This window comes from Ovis canadensis, chromosome 2 (assembly GCF_042477335.2).
Source record: "Ovis canadensis isolate MfBH-ARS-UI-01 breed Bighorn chromosome 2, ARS-UI_OviCan_v2, whole genome shotgun sequence".
NCBI lineage: Eukaryota > Metazoa > Chordata > Mammalia > Artiodactyla > Bovidae > Ovis > Ovis canadensis.
Window position 1 is genome coordinate 64,858,469 of NC_091246.1, and position 23,770 is coordinate 64,882,238.

Below are 23,770 nucleotides of genomic sequence, written 5' to 3' on the forward strand. Positions count from 1 at the left end.
CAAACTTTGGCCACCTCATGCGAAGAGTTGACTCATTGGAAAAGACTCTGATGCTGGGAGGGATTGGAGGCAGAAGGAGAAGGGGATGACAGAGGATGAGATGGCTGGATGGCATCACTGACTCAATGGACATGAGTTTGGGTGAACTCTGGGAGTTGGTGATGGAGAGGGAGGCCTGGCGTGGGGCAATTCATGGGGTCACAGAGAGTCAGACACAAGTGAGCGACTGAACTGAACTGAACTATAAAATGGCAGTGGTATATTCAACATATTATTTAACCTTTCTGTGAGTCAGTTTCCCCATATAAAATGGAGATAGTAGTTTCACAATAGGGCTGTTGTGAGGATTGAGTTAGCATTTGTAAATACAGTGCCTTGGTAATAGAAAGCACCAAGAAAAAAAATAGTTGTGAAGATGATATAATACTCACAATAAACACATGAAATAGTACTGTGATCCCCAGCCACAAAAGAGTAAACCTAAATCTGCTGCTGCTCCCGCTGCTAAGTCGCTTCGGTCGTGTCCGACTCTGTGCAACCCCACAGACGACAGCCCACCAGGCTCCGCTGTCAATGGGACTCTCCAGGCAAGAACACTGGAGTGGGTTGCCATTTCCTTCTCCAATGCATGAAAAGTAAAAAGTGAAAAGTGAAAGTGAAGTTGCTCAGTCATGTCAGACTCTTAGTGACCCCATGAGCTGCAGCCTACAAGGCTCCTCTGCCCATGGGATTTTCCAGGCAAGAGTACCTGAGTGGGGTGCCATTGCCTTCTCCAAAACCTAAAGGTAGAGAAATTTAAATAGCTGGATAACAGTAATCATTCAACTTCAGCTCTGGAGTCAAACAGAGTAAGTTTTTGAGCATGTGAGGCTGAACATATGACATAAAGTACAGAGAACTTATCAGGAAAGTCTATTATGAGGGAGGGGCAATGTCATACTAAGCCTACAAAGTATGACCTCCAAGTCTCCAAAAAACAATTGAACACATGGGATAAGAGGTCACAGAGTTATAAATGGGATTCAGATCTGACAGTCTCCCCTGATTAGGTAACCCTAGGAGTTGGTGGTATAAGAGATTTCTGTAGAAGAAAGAACAAAGCTAAAACTAAGCCTTGAGCAGTACCCTCCACTTAAAAGAGTAAGATTGAGGATGAGAAGGCCATGCTCAATCCAGGTACAATCACTGTCAGGAAGATAGAGACTCATGATAGAGAGCTGTCGAGGACAGCAATGAAGGGAAGGACAGTGACCAGTGTCAAAAACTGCAAGAGTCAGGACCCTGAGAGAGCACTCATTTCCATGCAGTGACTGCAGAGACACCTGATTTCACGTGGGCAAGCACTTCATTACCTAAGTGCTTACCCAGTCCAAGTATGTCTTAGTTACTGTCCTAGGTGTTGACGAGAATGCCATGAATAGCAAAGACAAGTGGAGACAGAAATGACTGGACAAAAACTCTTTGGTAGTGAAGGTTAGAATGGTAATATAGGGGAAGAGTGAAAGTCACCTTTGTTTCCCATGTAGGAGAAACCTGAGCATGTTATGAAGATAGCAGAGATGGAAGAAGGACATAAGGCAGGGGACAATGTCTTCAGAGGCAACAGGGAGTGAGGATTTATCATGTCAAAAGTTTAACTTTCGTCCAGAAACCTAGCAGTCCTTTTTTAGGAAACAAAGTATTATGAAATGCTTATTAATAGAAACATTCACTTATCAAAGTTAGAGTCCAAGATTAAAACAGAAAGCAGTGTATGCAGGAATGTGGACTGTCAGGGCTGTATTGAGATAAGCAGTCCCTGAGGCCAGCTACTCACTTTACAGAAAGAACAAAAGGAAGTTTGAGGGTGGCAATCTCATTAGTGGCCCAGCCAGGCTTACAACTCAGTTCTCCACTCAAGACATCACTTGTAGCTAAACCGTCATCATCAAAAGTCAAACTGGAGGCAAAGCAGAGGAGTTTGGAGGCTGAAGCAGGATAAGATGAAAAAGCTCTCCTTTCTCATCCTATTATACTCTTCCACTTTCCTCTTTTCACTTTACTCAATCACTATCCTAATTTCCTTATAAAAATCTCAACTTTCCCCTGATAAAAACCATCAACTTCACATTCTAAATCTGGAGTGCTGGCTAGGCCTGATCAGAACCTGAGGGAAAAGAACAATATGTGCTCCTATGTATATTTATCAGAACATCCACCTGTCTTTTAATCAACTGGAAAATGCTAGTAAAAGCCCTACCCTACAATCAAGACACATGACTCTATTTAAAAGTCTGAGTTACCCAATCTGTCTGCACTCACACAATTTACTACCCTCATCAACATGTCCTGCAGGGGATGTGATGGTTTCAAGGGCCTGGGAACCCCAGGCTGTTTGAAAACCACTCTGCTGTACAAAAAAATGCAAGGGTATGATATAACAACAACATGTTGTACTTATTAAAAATTTTGGTATTTGTTCATTGTGGAGTTTTTGCATTAAATTTGATTTTTAAAAATACTGCAGTACACTATTATTTATCTTGATTACTAAGTTTTTTGCCCTCCCAGCCCTTAAATTCCCGTGTTCAAGGTGAATGCCTCAATCTAATCCTGGCTCTACCATGTCTGTGTGGTCCATGGTCACAGTGTGATCCACTCCCATCAAAGCACTGCTGAGTGCTCCAGTTATAATTTTCATTAAAAAGAAATCCACACCATGCTGATTTAATTTTTTTCTTCCCTTGTCACTTTTCTATGTGTAGTACATATAGGTCTCCTGGAATGTACATTTGTTAGATGGATTTAACTCCAAGAGCAGCCTCATAAAGAGGGAACAAGAGGATATAAAATCCACAGATGCATTCACCTCGATCCATATCCTCAGGACACTCCACCATCCTCTCACTTTCCCGACATCCATCTCATTCACTCCCAAAGCTTCTTGGGATCCTTCATGATAAAAGCATGCAAGAAGGTGACTTATAAATGTCATTTGTTCTTCAACATATATCCTGGTGAAAATGCTCCAAGAGGAAGCAGATGGTTAACAGCAGAGGTGGAGTGATCTCCATGACCACTGATTCATCTGCATGCCTGTTGGCTGCATACTTCTAAGCCCATGAGAGGCAGCAAGGAGAGAGAAGGAGGTAAGAGATGTGAGTATAAATGTAAAGCGTAATAAAACTTTAGGGCCAGTCCCCCGTCTCTCTGGACGGTCACCAGCTTTTCTGCCTCAAAACCTTAGGGGAAACACAGTTCACAGATGTGCTGCAGTGGATGAAGGTATCTACACCATCTAGGACAATCCTTTGCTAACAGCCCAGGAGACAAGCTCAAAGAGGGGAAGAGCCTGCTTTCCATCTAACAGCTACAAAGCTGTAGGTTGAGGATTCATGCCAGGTGTTCTGATTCCTAATTGAGTGTTCTCAGTACATTATTCTAAACCCTTAAAGTGTTAGTAGAATGAAAACTATTTGGTTGACTTTGGAAGTTTTATTGACTTTGAAAACATACTTGGCCTAAACCCAGACAAAATCTTTGAATTTAAAAAAAGTATTTCCATTTTTTTTAATGTATTTATTTTAATTGGAGGCAAATTACTTTACAATATTGTAGTGATTTTTGCCATACATTGACATGAATCAGCCATGGGTGTACATGTGTTCCTCATCCTGAACCCCCCTCTCACCTCCCTCCCCATCCCATCCCTCAGGGTTATCCCAGTGCACCAGCCCTGAGCACCCTGTATCATGCATCGAACCTGGACTGGCGATCTGTTTCACACATGGTAATATACATGTTTCAATGGTATTCTCTCAAATCATCCCACCCTTGCCTTCTCCCACAGAGTCCAAAAATCTGTTCTTTACATCTGTGTCTCTTTTGCTGTCTTGTATGTAACATTATCGTTACTGTCTTTCTAAATTCCATATATATACATTAATATGCTGTATTGGTGTCTTTCTGACTTACTTCACTCTGTATAATTGGCTCCAGTTTCACCCACCTTATTAGAACTGATTCAAATGCATTCTTTTTAATGGCTGAGTAATATTTCATTGTGTATATGTACACCAGCTTTCCTGTCCATTCGTCTGCCGTTGGACATCTAGGTTGCTTCCATGTCCTGGCTATTATAAATAGTGCTGTGATGAACACTGGGGTACATGTGTCTTTTTCAATTCTGCTTTCCCCAGTGTGTATGCCCAGCAGTGGGATTGCCAGGTCGTATGGCAGTTCTATTTCCAGTTTTTTAAGGAATCTCCACGCTGTTCTCCATAGTGGCTGTACTAGTTTGCATTCCCACCAACAGTGTAAGAGCGTTCCCTTTTCTCCACTCTCTCTCCAGCATTTATTGTTTGTAGACTTTTTGATAGCAGCCATTCTGACTGGTGTGAGATGGTACCTCATTGTGGTTTTGATTTTCATTTCTGTGATAATGAGTGATGTTGAGTATCTTTTCATGTGTTTGTTAGCCATTTGTATGTCTTCTTTGGAGAAATGTCTGTGTAGTTCTTTGGCCTATTTTTTGATTGGTTCGTTTATTTTCCTGGAATTGAGCTGCAGGAGTTGCTTATATATTTTTGAGATTAATTCTTTGTCAGTTGCTTCATTTGCTATTATTTTCTCCCATTCTGAAGGCTGTCTTTTCACTTTGGTTATAGTTTCCTTTGTTGTGCAAAAGCATTTAAGTTTAATTAGGTCCCATTTGTTTATTTTTGCTTTTATTTCCAATATTATGAGAGGTAAGTCATAGAGGATCCTGCTGTGATTTATGTCAGAGAGTGTTTTGCCTATGTTTTCCTCTAGGAGTTTTATAGTTTCTGGTCTTCCATTTAGATCTTTAATCCATTTTGAGTTTATTTTTGTGTATGGCGTAAAAAAGTGTTCGAGTTTCATTCTTTTACAAGTGGTTGACCAGTTTTCCCGGCACCACTTGTTAAAGAGATTGTCCTTTCTCCGTTGTATATTCTGGCCTCCTTTGTCAAAGATAAGGTGTCCATAGGTGTGTAGATTTATCTCCAGGCTTTCTATTTTGTTCCATTGATCTATATTTCTGTCTTTGTGCCAGTACCATACTGTCTTGATGACTGTAGCTTTCTAGTATAGTCTGAAGTCAGGTGGGTTGATTCCTCCAGTTCCATTCTTTTCTCCAGATTGCTTTGGCTATTCAAGGTTTTTTGTATTTCCATACAAATTGTGAAATTATTTGTCCTAGCTCTGTGAAAAATACCATTGGTAGCTTGATAGGGATTGCATTGAATCTATAGATTGCTTTGGGTAGTATACTCATTTTCACTAAATTGATTCCTTCAGTCCATGAACATGGTATATTTCTCCATCTATTTGTGTCCTCTTTGATTTCTTTCATCAGTGTTTTATAGTTTTCTATATATAGGGTTTTCCCCCTTAGGTATATTTATTCCTAAGTATTTTATTCTTTTTGTTGCAATGGTGAATGGAATTTTTCCTTAATTCTTCTGTTTTCTCACTGTTACTGTATAGGAATTCAAGGATTTCTATGTGTTAATTATATACCCTGAAACTTTACTATATTCACTGATTAGCTAGAGTAATTTTCTGGTGGAGTCTTTCAGTTCAGTTCAGTTCAGTTCAGTTCAGTCACTCAGTTGTGTCCTACTCTTTGCAACCCCATGAATTGCAGCACGCCAGGCCTCCCTGTCCATCACCATCTCCCAGAGTTCACTCAGACTCCTGTCCATCGAGTCCGTGATGCCATCCAGCCATCTCATCCTCTGTCGCCCCCTTCTCCTGCCTCCAATCCCTCCCGCATCAGAGTCTTTTCCAATGAGTCAACTCTTCACATGAGGTGGCCAGAGTACTGGAGTTTCAGCTTTAGCATCATTCCTTCCAAGGAAATCCCAGGGTTGATCTCCTTCAGAATGGACTGGTTGGATCTCCTTGCAGTCCAAGGAACTCTCAAGAGTCTTCTCCAACACCACAGTTCAAAAGCATCAATTCTTCGGCACTCAGCCTTCTTCACAGTCCAACTCTCACATCCATACATGACCACAGGAAAAACCATAGCCTTGACTAGACAGACCTTAGTCAGCAAAGTAATGTCTCTGCTTTTGAATATAGTATCTAGGTTGGTCATAACTTTTCTTCCAAGGAGTAAGCGTCTTTTAATTTCATGGCTGCAATCACCATCTGCAGTGATATTGAAGCCCAAAATATAATGTCTGACACTGTTTCTACTGTTTCCCCATCTATTTCCCATGAAGTGATGGGACCAGATGCCATGATCTTTGTTTTCTGAATGTTGAGCTTTAAGCCAACTTTTTCACTCTCCTCTTTCACTTTCATCAAGAGGCTTTTTAGCTCCTCTTCACTTTTTGCCATAAGGGTGGTATCATCTGCATATCTGAGGTTATTGATATTTCTCTTGGCAATCTTGAGTCCAGCTTGTGTTTCTTCCAGTCCAGCATTTCTCATGATGTACTCTGCATAGAAGTTAAATAAGCAGGGTGACCACATAAAGCCTTGATGCACTCCTTTTCCTATTTGGAACCAGCCTGTTGTTCCATGTCCAGTTCGAACTGTTGCTTCCTGACCTGCATACAGATTTCTCAAGAGGCAGGTGAGGTGATCTGGTATTCCCATCTCTTTCAGAATTTTCCACAGTTTTGTGATCCACACAGTCAAAGGCTTTGGTATAGTCAATAAAGCAGAAATAGATGTTTTTCTGGAACTCTCTTGTTTTTTCCATGATCCAGTGGATGTTGGCAATTTGATCTCTGGTTCCTCTGCCATTTCTAAAACCAGCTTGAACATCAGAAATTTCACGGTTCACGTATTGCTGAAGCCTGGCTTTGAGAATTCTGAGCATTATTTTACTAGCATGTGAGATGAGTGCAATTGTGTGGTAGTTTGAGCATTCTTTTGCATTGCCCTTCTTTGGAATTGGAATGAAAACTGACCTTTTCCAGTCCTGTGGCCACTGCTGAGTTTTCCAAATTTGCTGGCATATTGAGTACAGCACTTTCACAGCATCATCTTTCAGGATTTGAAATAGCTCCACTGGAATTCCATCACCTCCACTAGCTTTGTTCGTAGTGATGCTTTCTAAGGCCCACTTGACTTCACATTTCAGGATGTTTGGCTCTAGATTAGTGATCACATCATCATGATTATCTGGGTCTTGAAGATCTTTTTTGTACAGTTCTTCTGTGTATTCTTTCCACCTCTTCTTAATATCTTCTGCTTCTGTTAGGTCCATACCATTTCTGTCCTTTCTTTAGGGTTTTCTATGTAGATTATTATGTCATCTGCAAATAGTGATAGTTTTACTTCTTCTTTTCCAATCTGGATTCCTTTTATTTCTTTTTCTTCTCTGATTGCTGTGGCTAAAACTTCCAAAACTATGTTGAATAGTAGTGGTGAGAGTGGGCACCCTTGTCTTCTTCTTGACTTAAGGGGATGCTTTCAGTTTTGCACCACTGAGGATAATGTTTGCTGTGGGTTTATCATATATGGCTTTTATTATGTTGAGGTATGTTCCTTCTATGCCTGCTTTCTGGAGGGTTTTTATCATAAATGGATGTTGAATTTTGTCAAAGGCTTTCTCTGCATCTGTTGAGATAATCATATGGTTTTTACCTTTCAATTTGTTAATGTAGGGTATTACATTGATTGATTTGCAGATATTCTCAGGCAAGAATACTGGAGTGGTTGCCATTTCCTTCTCCAGAGGATCTTCCCAGATCAGTGATCAAACCCACACCTCCTGCACTGGCAGGTGGATCCTTTACCACTGAGCCACCTGGGAAGCCCTGTACCACTAAAGTAGTTGGAAGATAAAATCATAGTTTAAGTGCTCTTTTGGAGATAGGTCTATATAGTCAAAGCTATGGTTTTTCCAGTAGTCATGTACGGATGTGAGAATTGAACTATAAAGAAGGCTGAGTGCCAAAGAATTGATGCTTTTAAACTGTTGTGCTGGAGAAGACTTTGAGAGTCCCTTGGACTGCAAGGAGGTCAAACCAGTCATTCCTAAAGGAAATCAACCCTGAATATACATTAGAAGGACTGATGCTGAAGCTGAAGCTCCAGTACTTTGGCCACCTGACTCATTGGTAAAGATGCTGATGCTCAGAAAGATTGAAGACAGGAGGAGAAGGGGATGACAGAGGATGAGATGGTTGGATGCCATCACCAACTCAATGGACATGAGTTAGAGCAAACTCTGAGAGATGGTGAGGAACCGGGAGGCCTGGTGTGCTACAGTCCATGGGATCACAAAGACTGACAGATTGAATAATAACTTCCTTATGCACGCTGTCAGAGTTTTTCCTCCCTAAACCTCCTCTCACCTCCCACTAGTTTATCTCTATCATGCTCCCTAATTACTTCCTTTACAGAAGGCATCACTGTCATGCTTACCTATCTGTGCACTTGTTTATGCTCTCTCTTCACCATGGGCCATAAACCTAGTAAGCACCAATACTCTGTATATCATTTTCACCTCCAGATCCTATTCTTGCACATAATAAATGCAATAAATATTTGCTGAAGAAGAAAGTGAATGATGGCAGCCACTCGTTCTCAAAGTTTCCATCTTTCAACTCCATATTCTCTATTTACCTTCTCTTGCCCACCTCCATCCTCAAAAAAAGAGAAAGACCTCTCTGTCTCTCAAGACAGGTTCTTAGCATTTGAGACTAGCTAATAGCATCAAGTAAAAGGGAAGAAGTTGACTCTGACTTACTGGTGGCTCAGTTCTCTTATTTCACACGACTTGAAGCACCATTCTTTGGCCAGCTTTTCTTGTTGGGATGCTTCTTCCAAAAACACTATCTTTAAAAGAAAGAAGGAAAGAAAGCAAGAAAAGAATCATAAATTAATGAACCATGGCCATTTGTTGTTATTAAATATCTAAATTTTTCAAGGGACTATACCATAGCTGAGCTAATTTTAAAGGGTATTTGACACCAAATGAGATAAAGACAGAGATTTGTCTTTGCTTGTCCAAAGAAATAAACTGCATGAAATTTCTCTTTTTCTGCCATTCTATAGATGTAAGACTTCAAAAATTCTAATTTGAAGATACAGGGTATTAAAAATGGATAATTGATGTCTATTTCTACCCCCGCCCCCCTCCCCCACAAAATGATTAAGGGAAACAATTGTTTACAGAAAGCACCTTAGTGCTGATGAATGAGAGATTTTTGTTAGGCTATTATAGGGAACCCAAGCCCGAAGCACAACAGGAGTACATTATAGGGCAGTTTATTAACACTGAATATAACTGCATGTGATAACTGCCTGACAATGGAGTCTTAGCATGAACTATGTTGATGTTCTGATGCTAGACATCCATTGTAAAGAGGTCTGCCATATTTTCTAGTATTGTGCATGAAACACTAACAGAATGATCTCTCACATGGGGCTTGTGAGTCCATGCACAATAGATGAGAAATAGGTAAGATTTACTAACTCTTGGATAGGTCTCAATCCCTCTTGGTCTGGTTTTCCCATCTGCAAACTGAGGCTAACATCAGTACATACTTCACAAAGTGACTGTGAAGATCAAATATTCTTAATTTTAATTAAGAAGTTAGCATATCCCTGGAACATGTTAAATGCTAGATACATTATTTTCTACTATTTATTCTTTTTAAGTAGAGTGTGATTGCTTTCTCTACAAAAGTGGATTGTAAAGCAAGAAAAGACAAGGAAAAATGAAATATATGTGAACAAAATAACCTGTTTTATGCAATAAACATTATTTTCAAATATTTTCACATTATGAAAATAAATGTTTCATGGAACATGAACTATTGAAAATACTTATAGAAAATGTATCTAAACAGTTAGAAGCAAGACAATATTGTGCAGGAAAGTTTGTGGAATAGAAAAATAAAATAAATACTGACTTCTCTATTCTTTGATGATATCTTTTTATAAAAAATAGGGATTTTTATCAGAAGAGAAAATGAAAAATGTAATTCCTACAAATAAGAAAAAGTAAATTGATTCCAAAAATATTTTTGAATCAATAAATCAAAGCAGATATAAAGTTAATTAAAAATCACAAAAACAGAACTTATATCCCAGAGCTGATCTACCATTTACCATTACCAAAAAAAAGGGAGGGAGGGAGGAAGTAAATATTTGTAAAGTACTACATTCATACATTTGAAACAAATACTTTTCAGGAAAATACAAATGATCAAAATTTATTCTGGAGATATAGGAAAACTGAATGAACCAGTAATTCTGTGAGAAACTAAGGAAGATTACTAACTGTTTAGGAAAGCTCATGGTTCAGAACCATGCTGTCTAATAGAAATAAAATGCCTATCACAAATGCAAGCCACATTTATAATTTTGGCTTCCCTGGTAGCTCAGACGGTAAAAGCGTCTGCCTACAATGCGGGAGACCAGGGTTCGATCCCTGGGTCGGGAAGATCCCCTGGAGAAGGAAATGGCACCCCACTCCAGTACTCTTGCCTGGAAAATCCCATGGACAGAGGAGCCTGGTGGGCTGCAGTCCATGGGGTCGAAAAAAGTTGGACACGACTGAGCGACGAATTCAATTCAATTCAATCAAATACCACACTAAAAGCATAAAAGTATAAAACAGTAAAATTAATTTTAATGACATGTTTTATTTATCAACATAGGTGGCCATGGTAAAAGATTATCATGTCAATACAAAATCAACATAAAATTTTTTAATTTTACTTTTTTTCATATTTAGTCTTTAAAATCCAAGGTATGTTTTATATTTAAAATATATTTCAATCTGTTTGATAAATTTTCATTAGAAATACTTCATCTATATATTTTGACTTTACATAATCTACAAAACATAGACTCACATAACCAGGTTGTCCTTAAAAGACTGCAACACTGAAGATAAGTATCAATTTTTAATGAGAAATTAAATTTAAGATAAAGATAAAATTTAAAAGTTCAGTTCCTCAGTCATATTAACCACATTCCAGGTGCTTATTATATCATATTAGATAGCACACATTCAGAGAATTTTACGACAAAGTTCCTTCCAGCTTACAAAGAACATATAATATCTGTGCTAAGAGTTCCAGAGCATGGAAAACAATGGACACCTCTTTATTTCTACAAAGCTACCACAATCCTCATACTAAAACCTGACAATACACATACATATACATAAAAACAGATACACAGAGAATAAAAATTATTATAACCCAATGCCTCTGTAACATAATTATTAAATAAATAATAATAATACAGATGCAAGGGGCTTCCCTGGTGGAGAATACACAACAGAAGAACTATACAAAATGACCCAGATGACCACGATGGTGTGGTCACTCAGCTAGAGCCAGATATCCTGGAGTGTAAAGTCAAGTAGGCTATAGGAATCATTACTATAGACAAAGCTAGTGGAGGTAATAGCATTCCAGCTGGGCTATTTACAGTCTTAAAAACTGACATTATTATAGTGCTACGCTCAGTATGTCAGCAAATTCAGAAAACTCAGCAGTGGCCACTGGACTGGAAAAGGTCAGTTTTCATTCCAATTCAAAGAAGGGCAATGCCAAAGAATGTTCAAACTACTGCATAATTGTGTTCATTTCATGTGCTAGCAAGGTAATGTTCAAAATACTTCAAGCTAGGCTTCAGCAGTACTTGAATCAAGAACTTCCAGATGTATAAGCTGGATTTAGAAAAGGCAAAGGAACCAGAGATCAAATTGCCAAAAGTCATTAGATCATAGAGAAAGCAAGAGAATTCTAGAAAAGCATCTACTTCTGCTTCATTGACTATGCAAAGGTCTTTGACTGTGTGCATCACAACAAACTGGAAATTTCTTAAAGAGTTCGGAATACCAGACCACTTTACCTGTCTCCTGAGAAACCTGTATGCAGTTCAGGAAGTAATAGAACTGGATATGGAACAATGGACTAGTTCCAAATTGGGAAAGGAGTATGTCAAGGCTGTATATTGTCACCCTGCTTAACTTCTATGTAGAGTACATCAGACAAAGTGCTCAGCTGAATGAATTACAAACTGGAATCAAGATTGCAGAAAGAAATATCAACAACCTCAAATATGCAGATGACACCACTCTAATGGCAGAAAGCAAAGAGGAACTGAAGAGCCTCTTAATGAAGGTGAAAGAGTAGAGTAATAAGAGAGCTGGCTTAAAACTCAATATTAAAAAAACTAAGATTGTGGTATAATTGCAGTATCCAGTCCCATCACTTCATGGCAAAAAGAAAGGGGAAATAGGGGAAAATGTGGAAACAGTGACAGATTTTATTTTCTTGGGCTCCAAAATCACTGCAGATAGTTACTGCAGCCATGAAATTAAAAGATGCTTGCTCCTTGGAAGAAAAGCTATGGCAAACCTAGACAGCATATTAAAAAGCAGAGACATCACTTTGCTGACAAAGGTCCATGTAGTTAAAGCTATGATTTTTCCAGTGGTCATGTACGGATGTTAGAGTTGGACCATTAAGATGGCCTAGTGCCAAAGAATTGATGCTTTCAAATTGTGGTGCTAGAGAAGACTCTTGAGAGTTCCTTGGACAGCAAGGAGATCAAACCAGTCAATCCTAAAGGAAATCAATCCTGATTATTCATTGGAAGGACTAAAGTTGAAGCTTCTATACTTTGGCCACCTGATGCAAAGTGCTGACTCATTGGAAAAGACCCTGATGCTAAGAAAGAGTGAAGGCAGAAGGAGAAGAGGGTGGCAGAGGATGAGATGGTTAGATAGCATCATCAATTCAGTGAACATGAATCTGAGCAAACTCCGGGAGACAGTGAAAGACAGGGAAGCCTGGCATGCTGCAGTCCACAGGGTCGCAAAGAGTCAGACATGACTTAGTAACCTAACAACAACAGATGCAAAAATAATCCCAATGATATACTGACAATAAAAAGCAAAAATATGTTAAAATAATAATTCAGCATGTGTGCAGTATATAAGCCTCAATTACTTCAACCAAGCAAGACACACCTTCAGTGAACTTATAGCTGATGTTACATAGTTATGCAAGGGCCCTACTCCTCAGAGACCATCGGAATAAATCCACCTGCCTTCTTTTCTGTTTCCTTCAGTCAACATGAAAACTTGAATTCACCTACTTCTCAAATATACAGCAGGGATCCCGGTCTATACCATTCTCTTCATAAAGCTCTGTTCTAGTACCTTGTTCCTGACCTGCTCCCACCACTCTCCACTCCACTATGACCTCTTGTTACTGCTGCTGCTAAGTCACTTCAGTCGTGTCCCACTCTGTGCAACCCCATAGATGGCAGCCCACGAGGCTCCCCTGTCCCTGGGATTATCCAGGCAAGAACACTGGAGTGGGTTGCCACTTCCTTCTCTAATCCTCTTGTTACTGTCCATCCATAAATAGCAAATTCCCCTGTCTTCAATATCTCCTCTTAGTTTCTGCCTCCTGATAACTGGGGCTCTTCTCTGAGGACATGGCCTCCCCTACACTTCTCAAATGGCAAATATTCATATATCAGGGTCAGGCAATGAGTTTCCATACCCACAATGGCCATTTCTAAACCATGCTTCCTGCAGCTTTTTGCAAACCTACAAAGCTCCTTTAAGACCTGCTCCTTTTGGCTTTCAAAGCATTCTTCCTCTCCTTGTTCTTCTGCTTTACCAGCCCTTCTCTCATTGTTCCCATCTGTTAATGCCTGCCCCACACTCTTTCTGTCCACTGCAAGCCCTGCCTTCACTCCTTATCATATCAACATGGACAATCCTTTCAAGATCATAGGATTTACTTCCATGAACGCATTTTCAGTGATCTGTTTATGAACACATGAAATTTATGACCTTCACATCATGGCTACAGCTCGGGCATTTTCATAACCTATAAATGCCCTACCTCTAAAACCACAGAATCACACAACTGACCACCATTTCCTCTTTTTTCTGTCTGCCATTTCAGCTATTCCAAACAATCATCCACCTTAAAAAGCTTTGCCTTTCCTTTCTCCTCTCTACTTTCCCCCAGTCCATCAACTGTCTTCTTTTGCCATTTTCCTTGTCCAACTTGGATTCTATCAGCTATTATTTTATATTTCTTATATCTTTTAATTGACACAGATATAGTAAATTTTTAACCCTAACTACAACCAGCCCTACTTCTCTGGGCTGCACCTGAGGAGTCAAGCAGCACTGGGGCAAGCACACCACACTGTAGATGGAATATCCATAGTTATCAAGCTTGAAGGTGCTCCAACCAATGTCTGCACCTTGCTCCCTATGACATTTCTCTAGCCCTGTCTTTACTGTCAATAAAACTGACTGAAGGCCTAAATGCTTATCCACTGATAGATTATTAGAAGTATTTTTTGGTAATAGATTAATACACAGTTTTTTAACAGAATAACTCAAAAGGAGTTCAAAGAATTGAGGGCTATTGGTACAGCAAAACCCATCCCATTCCCATTTTCTTGATTTATGTGAAAATGTTTCTTAGCACTTACATCTATAAAAGTGAAAAAAAATAAGAAAAACATTGATGCTGCTTCTGTTTAATTCTACCAACAAGTAACACTCATCCATAGATACATTATGTAGTTGGAAGAAAAAAACAGCCTTTTTGTACTTTTACATTTAACAAATTACTTTTCAAAATGTGTGATATACTTTTAAAATTTTCCTTATAGTCCCAAGAAATTTAAAATATTTAAATTTATGCACAGAAATTTTATTGCAATGGCTGATCAATAAAAGACTTAAACGTGTAAAACTATACTGTATTAGCACAAACTGTAAGGAAAGGAGAATAGAATTAGTAATTCTAGAAGAAAAAGGGTCTATATAGCATTTCAGATTATTAATAAGGAGCTAATTCATGATTTTTAGAGAAAGAGATTAAGGTAGATATCAAATCACTATGTTTTGATTCCATCAGACATATTTTTAAAAGTAATAGCATAGCTTAATTTTAACATGTATATATCTATAACTTGCTAAAAATTTTAAGCTTTATATGTTTCAAAATTTAATAAAAACTATATTTATCAACTTTTAAAAATGCAAAAGCATATAGGTTTTTTTCAAAATTTGTTTGGGGGCATATTAGTAAAAAAAACCATGAAGAGTATTTCTCAAGTCAACTCATGTTCGAGCTCTCCACCATGATAATTTAAAATCTCCCTCTCTTCAAAACTCTTACTCGCCTTACCCCAAAATATATTTATCAAACATTTGCAATAATTAAAAAAATGCAAATAATTTCAAAGTCAGTCAAATAAGGGATTGGTTAAATATGACTAAACTGCAGCAATTAAAATTATCAGTGAAGATATACTTATTGAATTATTCTCAATACAATCTTAAGATTTTTTTTTTAAATGTAAGTTACTAGGCAACATATGATAACAATTTTTTTGATATGAATAGTGTGTGTGTGTAACTGAGTGCTAAGATTAAAAATAAAGCAAAGTAAGTGGATAAAGTATGATGTGTGATGAGATGTTCTCTGAAATATGATGTTTGAGCACAGATTTGCATGAAAGGAGTAAACCACTTCATATTCTTAGAAGAACATTCCAAGCAGAGGGAACAGCCAGTACAAGGACCCTGATATGTTCAGTTCAGTTCAGTTCAGTTCAGTTCAGTTGCTCAGTCGTGTCCGACTCTTTACGACCCCATGAATTGCAGCACGCCAGGCATCCTTGTCCATCACCAACTCCCAGAGTTCACTCAAACTCACGTCCATCGAGTCGGGTGATGCCATCTAACCCTGAATATGTATATTCGAGTTAAATTTAAATTAGATGCTTGCCCTGTTTGGAAACATCAGGAAGACAAGTAAGAACACAGTACAAAGACTAGAAGAAAGAGTGGTAAAAAAATCAGATCGAGGAGATAGCAAGGGGCTTTGTAGGTCATGGCCTTGAGATTTGCTTTTAGGAAACCTCTAAAAATATTTTGGAAAATGAATGTGGAACACTTATAAAATATCATTGATATTGCCTATATGGGGCAATGGCCCTCTCATCCTGATGTTACCTGGGCTTATGTGGCCATTCACATCATTGACTCCAAGAGTGCCTATTAAGGCCCACGGCCTTCCTCTTCATAGGCCTCAGTCTAGGTGGGCTGTCAAGCAGATACATAAGTCATTAAAACCCAAGTTTCATAAAATCATAGCTGGTACCAATTGGGCAGGAACTTTCTCATCCAACCCCTTGTTTTCCAAATGAGAATACTGAATCCCTTTTGTTAAGCAAACAACTCCAAGTGCACTCTTACTGGAAACAGGGACTGTTTAGGATGAATAATAATGAGAATGTCAGAAATACTAAAGCCAAAAGCAGATGAATAATGACTGTCAGCTAATGAAAAGAATCTGTGCAAGATAGAGGCTTCAAACAGCAGATGGCAAATGTGGGCAAGAGGCTTGTTGCTATGGAACAGAGTAAACTCCTCTTTGGGCCATTGTGAAATAGCTTGGCCATCTAACAAAATAAGGTAATATATATTGCATCACAAAACCCACTCTTAGGCATGTTAATGGGAGAAAAAAAGCAGATAAAAATGTGATATCTCAAAGATTTCTGACACTTTTGGACAGAGATGAAAATTGCCATATTAGCTCGATTCACGTCAAAATGATTAATGGAAAAGAAAGATGAAATGGCACTGCCTTTAAGAAAAAATGTCAGCCTATAAAGGTAGAAACAAGGGAATTTGTGTTATGAATTACCAAAGGATAGCATGAAGGACTTAGATCTTCAGGTACAATATTCTCATTTTACAGATGAGTAAACAGATCAGGATATGTGACCTGTTCAGAGTCACCAGACAAGGCAGGAGTATCTCCTGGACTTGACCCATCTTTCCTGAGATTCTTCCAGATCGCTACGACTGCTTGTGGGTACGGAGTTAGAGAAGGCGAGGTTCAGAATAAGAATGAGACTGGCACTTTATAGGAATAGATCACCTTTAATGACGTGAGAAGGGGCAGCAGTCAGATTAGTGAGCTGCTGCACTTATCTAAGAGTAAGTATATATAGGCATGTATGTGGAAAGCTACTGTCTTAAGGGGGTCTGTTCTCCTCCAAGGTTGTTCGGAGTAGTTGTCTCTTAAATGGCTGGGGCAAGGAATTTTGGAGATAGGCCAAAGGCTGGACCAGCTGGGAGCTGGGCATAATCAACCTAACACCCATTATTTTTTCTTCCAGTCAGAGAGTTTTTTGTTTTGCATAGGAATGATGGGGAGGGTCTGGAGGGGTAACTTTCCTTCACTGCTTCTCTAATATAGTATAAACCAGGAGTCAGCACACTTTTTATAATAAGTCAAACAGTAAATATTTTAGATTTTGTGGACTGTATTGTTTCTGTTTTAACTAGTTAACCCCATCACTGTAGAGCTAAATCAGCCATAGACAACATGTACACAAACAGGTATGGCTTTGTTCCAATAAAACTTCACTTACAGAAAATGAAATTTATATTTTACATAATTTTCACTTGTTATAAACTATTCTTACTGTCACCCTGCTTATTTAACTTATATGCAGAGTTCATCATGAGAAACGCTGGGCTGGAAAAAGCACAAGCTGGAATCAAGATTGCCGCGAGAAATAACAATAACCTCAGATATGCAGATGACACCACCCTTATGGCAGAAAGTGAAGAGGAACTAAAAAGCCTCTTGATGAAAGTGAAAGAGGAGAGTGAAAAAGTTGGCTTAAAACTCAACATTCAGAAAATGAAGATCATGGCATCTGGTCCCATCACTTCATGGGAAATAGATGGGGAAACAGTGGAAACAGTGGCAGACTTTATTTTTTGGGGCTCCAAAATCACTGCAGATGGTGATTGCAGCCATGAAATTAAAAGACGCTTACTCCTTGGAAGAAAAGTTATGACCAACCTAGATAGCATGTTGAAAAGCAGAGACATTACTTTGCCAACAAAGATCTGTCTAGTCAAGGCTATGGTTTTTCCAGTGGTCATGTATGACTGTGAAGAGTTGGACTGTGAAGAAAGCTGAGCGCTGAAGAATTGATGCTTTTGAACTGTGGTGTTGGAGAAGACTCTTGAGAGTCCCTTGGACTGCAAGGAGATCCAAACAGTCCATTCTGAAGGAGATCAGCCCTGGGATTTCTTTGGAAGGAATGATGCTAAAGCTGAAGCTCCAGTACTTTGGCCACCTCATGCGAAGAGCTGACTCATTGGAAAAGACTCTGATGCTGGGAGGGATTGGGGGCAGGAGGAGAAGGGGACGACAGAGGATGAGATGGCTGGATGGCATCACTGACTCGATATGGACGTAAGTCTGAGTGAACTCCGGGAGTTGGTGATAGACAGGAAGGCCTGGTGTGCTGAGATTCATGGGGTCGCAAAGAGTTGGACACGACTGAGCGACTGAACTGAACTGAACTGAAAAATGTAAAAATGGGCAGACAATCTAAATAGAAATTTCTCCAAAGACATATAAATGGACAATAGTCACATGAAAAGATGCTCAACATCACTAATTATTAGAGAAACGCAAATCAAAACTACAATGAGGTAACACCTCACACCAGTGAGAATGGCTACCATCAAAATGGCTACAAAGAACTAATGCTGAAGAGTGTGTGGAGAAAAGAGAACACTGTTGGTGGGGATGTAAACTGGTATAGCCACTATGGAAAACAGTGGGGGAGGCACCTTAAAAAACTAAAAATAAAGCTACTATATGACCTAGAAGTTCCACTCTTAGGCATATATCCAAACAAAACTATAATTTGAAAAGATACATGCACCTCCATGTTCATAGCAGCACTATTTACAATAGCCAGGACATGGAAGCAACCTAAATGTCCATTTACAGATGAATAGATGAAGATGTGGTACGTATATACTATGGAATACTACTCAGTCATAAAAAGACTGAAATAACACAACTGCAGCATCATGAATGGACCTAGAGATTATCATATCAAATGAAGCAAGTCAGAAAGAGAAAGACAAATACTATATGGTATCACTTATATGTGGAATCTAAAATACAAATTCAATGCAATCCCTGTCAAGCTACCAGCCACATTTTTCACAGAACTAGAACAAATAATTTCAAGATTTGTATGGAAATACAAAAAAACTCGAATAGCCAAAGCAATCTTGAGAAAGAAGAATGGAACTGGAGGAATCAACTTGCCTGACTTCAGGCTCTACTACAAAGCCACAGTCATCAAGACAGTATGGTACTGGCACAAAGACAGACATATAGATCAATGGAACAAAATAGAAAGCCCAGAGATAAATCCACACACATATGGACACCTTATCTTTGACAAAGGAGGGAAGAATATACAATGGAGTAAAGACAATCTCTTTAACAAGTGGTGCTGGGAAAACTGGTCAACCACTTGTAAAAGAATGAAACTAGATCACTTTCTAACACCGTACACAAAAATAAACTCAAAATGGATTAAAGATCTAAATGTAAGATCAGAAACTATAAAACTCCTAGAGGAGAACATAGGCAAAACACTCTCAGACATAAATCACAGCAGGATCCTCTATGATCCACCTCCCAGAATTCTGGAAATAAAAGCAAAAATAAACAAATGGGATCTAATTAAAATTAAAAGCTTCTGCACAACAAAGGAAAATATAAGCAAGGTGAAAAGACAGCCTTCTGAATGGGAGAAAATAATAGCAAATGAAGCAACTGACAAACAACTAATCTCAAAAATATACAAGCAACTTATGCAGCTCAATTCCAGAAAAATAAACGACCCAATCAAACAATGGGCCAAAGAACTAAATAGACATTTCTCCAAAGAAGACATACGGATGGCTAACAAACACACGAAAAGATGCTCAACATCACTCATTATTAGAGAAATGCAAATCAAAACCACAATGAGGTACCACTTCACACCAGTCAGAATGGCTGCGATCCAAAAATCTGCAAGCAATAAATGCTGGAGAGGGTGTGGAGAAAAGGGAACCCTCCTACACTGTTGGTGGGAATGCAAACTAGTACAGCCACTATGGAGAACAGTGTGGAGATTCCTTAAAAAATTGCAAATAGAACTACCTTATGACCCAGCAATCCCACTGCTGGGCATACACACCGAGGAAACCAGAATGGAAAGAGACACATGTACCCCAATGTTCATCGCAGCACTGTTTATAATAGCCAGGACATGGAAACAACCTAGATGTCCATCAGCAGATGAATGGATAAGAAAGCTGTGGTACATATACACAATGGAGTATTACTCAGCCATTAAAAAGAATTCATTTGAATCAGTTCTGATGAGATGGATGAAACTGGAGCCGATTATACAGAGTGAAGTAAGCCAGAAAGAAAAACACCAATACAGTATACTAACACATATATATGGAATTTAGGAAGATGGCAATGACGACCCTGTATGCAAGACAGGGAAAGAGACACAGATGTGTAGAGTGGACTTTTGGACTCAGAGGGAGAGGGAGAGGGTGGGATGATTTGGGAGAATGACATTCTAACATGTATACTATCATGTGAATTGAATCGCCAGTCTATGTCTGACGCAGGATGCAGCATGCTTGGGGCTGGTGCATGGGGATGACCCAGAAAGATGTTATGGGGAGGGAGGTGGGAGGGGGGTTCATGTTTGGGAATGCATGTAAGAATTAAAGATTTTAAAATTTAAAAAATAAAAAACTAAAATAAAAAAATAAATAAAGAAAAAAAATACAATGCAAATGAGCTTGTTTTTGAAACAGAAACAGACTCACAGACATAGAAAATAAACTTATGGTTACTAAAGGGGAAAGGGGGTGGGATAGGGATAAATTAGGGACTTGGGATTAAAAGATACAAACTACTATATATAAAATAAAAAACAAGGTCCTACTGTATAGCATAGGGAACTATGTTCAATATTCTGTAATAAACCATAATGAAAAAGAATATGAAAAAAATGTTTTTACATATGTATTCAGTTTCATACACATTATATATTCAGTTTCATATATATACACTATATCACTTTGCTATACACTATAAACTAATACATTGTAAATCAATGATACTTCAATAAAATAAATTTTTTAAAAATGTAAAACCCATACTCAATTCATTGGCTATATGAAATCAGATAGTGAGCAGGATTTGCCCTGTGGGACACAGATTGCCAACTTCTGATGTAGACTTCTAAAAAGATTCATGCAGGACTTCCCTGGTAGTCCAGTGGTTAAGAATCTGCCTGCCAATGCAGGGGACTCCAGTTCAATTCCTGGTCCGGGAAGATCCCACATGCCATAGAGCACCTGAGCCGGTGCACTGTAAATACTGAGCTGGCACTCCAGAGCCTGTGAGCCATAACTAGAGAAAGCCTGTGCACAGCAATGAAGACCAAGTGTAGCCAAAAACAATTAATTAATTAATTGAATTTTAAAAATTTTTAAAAAAGATTCATGCAAATTAAAATTGTTTAATTTGAAAACCGTCCCAGTGGTTTTATACTAGTATTTCTAAGAAGCTTTATCTTCAATTGGCAATAACTTTTTATGATTTTTCCTTTAATTTCAGAGCCTGATTATTTTGTGTGTGTGCTAAGTTGCACAGTCATGTCTGACTCTTTGTGACCCCATGGAACCCAAGAGGTTCCTGTGTCCATGAGATTTTCCCAGCAAGAATACTGGAGTAGGTTACCATTTCCTACTCCAGTGGAAAAACTCTTGGAAAAGTGCCAATTTTGGCTGCCCTATAAGCCCCATGTACATAGAAAACATGCACTTTTTGACAGATGAAAAAGTAACTTTAGTAATTTTTCTAAAATCTACTTGCTTCTGCTGCTGCTAAGTTGCTTCAGTCGTGTCCGACTCTGTGCGACCCCATAGACAGCAGCCCACTAGGCTCCTCTGTCTCTGGGAAAGATTCTCCAGGCACGAATACTGGAGAGGGTTGCCATTGCCTTCTCCAATGCATGAAGGTGAAAAGTGAAAGTGAAGTCGCTCAGTCATGTCCAACTCTTCACAACCCCATGGACTGCAGCCTACCAGGCTCCTCCGTCCGTGGGATTTTCCAGGCAAGAGTACTGGAGTGGGGTGCCATTGCCTTCTCTGAAACTCTACTTAAGACAGCACTAATGATTCGTTGGTACTTAGTATTTTTTAATTGGGGGAAAAAAGCAACATCCTGGATTGACCAAAAAGTTTGGGTTTTCCATAATATATTATGGAAAAATGCAAACTTTATGGCCAACCCAATAATAAAAATATTTAAATATACGTACAGTGTGCAAGACACTATTCTATATACTTTAAACATATCAACTCTCTTAAACCTCACCAGAACCCTGTGAGGCAGGTATTGTTACTAGCCCCATTTTACAGGTGAGAAAATTGAGGCACAGAGATAGTAAGTTCCTTGCCCAAGATTACATAGCTGGTAGGTGGTAAATGTGAATCACAGCCAGAAATTGACTGTGAACCACAGTCAGCCTCAAGGTAAGAGCAATTAAATGCTATGCTATATATATATTTAAAACTTTCATACATAAATAAAACAATGCTCCCATTTCCTTTTTCTTTATAAAATATTTTGTAGTCTTTCCTCTTTCTTTCCTTCCCTTATTGTAGCCCAGGCTGGTGGGCCTGCTAGGGCCAGGAATATGGAGGCAGTTGGGGCTCAGGGGATAATCAGGACTGAGAAGGCTAATAGGGTCAAGGCAACTGGAACTGGAGAAGCACAGAGTCAAACAGTCAGGTTAGGTGGACAGAGCTGTGGCTAAAGAGATAGCAATCATGGTCATTACACATGAGGGTAGTAAGTAGGTATGTAAATACATTGTGAATAATGAGAGGCAGGCTTCTCAGAAAAGAGTTTCCAAAAATGGAAAAGGAAGAGGCTAAAACAAACTCTTCTTAGGGAACAATGCAAATAAACAGAGGAATACAATAAAATGGAAAAGACTAGAGATCTCTTTGGGCTTCCAAGGTGGTGCAGTGGTAAAGAATCCACCTGCCAATGCAGGAGATGTGGGTTCAATCCCTGGGTCAGGAAGATCCCCTGGAGTAGGAAATGGCAACCTACTCTAGTATTCTTGCCTGGGAAATTCCAGGAAAAAGGGGCCTGGCAGGCTACAGACCATGGGGTCACTAGGAGTCAGACATGACTGAGTGCACACGTGCACACACACACACACAAACACACACACAGAGATCTCTTTAAGAAAATTGGAGATGCCAAGGGAAACTTTCATGTAAAGCTAGGCACAATAAAGGACAAGAATGGCAAGGACCTAATAGAAGCAGAACAGATCAAGAAAACGTGACAAGAATACACAGAATAACTGTACTAAAAAGCTCTTAATGACCCAGGTAACCATAATGGTGTAGTCATTCACATAGAACCAGACATTCTGGAGTGTGAAGTCAAGTGGCCTTTATGAAGCATTACTATGAACAAAGCTAGTGGAGGTGATGGAATTCCAGCTGAGCTATTTCAAATCCTAAAAGATGATGCTGGTAAAGCACTGCACACATTATGCCAGCACATTTGGAAAACTCAGCAGTGGCCACAGGACTGGAACAGGTCAGTTTCATTCCAATCTCAAAGAAAGGCAATAACAAAGAATGTTCATATTGCCGTAAAATTGCACTCATTTCACATGCCAGCAAGATTATGCACAAAATCCTTCAAGCTAGGCTTCAGCAGTATGTGAATCAAGAAATTCCAGATGTACAAGCTGGATTTAGAAAAGGTAAAAGAACGAGAGATCAAATTGCCAATATATGCTGGGTCATATAAAAAGCAAGGGAATTTAAAAAATATCTGCTTCATTGACTATGCTAAAG

General features: G+C 38.9%; 1 protein-coding gene and 1 long non-coding RNA gene across 2 annotated transcripts in view; one reads left to right on the top strand and one right to left on the bottom strand.

The window, feature by feature from the left end:
* GDA (guanine deaminase) overlaps window positions 1-23,770 on the bottom strand; it is a 130,593-nt gene that overhangs the window by 46,346 nt on the left and 60,477 nt on the right. The window contains exon 2 of the mRNA XM_069576359.1: window positions 8,711-8,799. Coding sequence (XP_069432460.1) covers window positions 8,711-8,799 — 89 coding nt within the window. The remainder of the gene's footprint in view (window positions 1-8,710; window positions 8,800-23,770) is intronic.
* Window positions 2,745-18,657, top strand: LOC138433540 (uncharacterized). The gene is made up of 2 exons (XR_011254351.1): window positions 2,745-3,128; window positions 17,500-18,657. It is a non-coding gene; the product is annotated as an uncharacterized lncRNA (long non-coding RNA).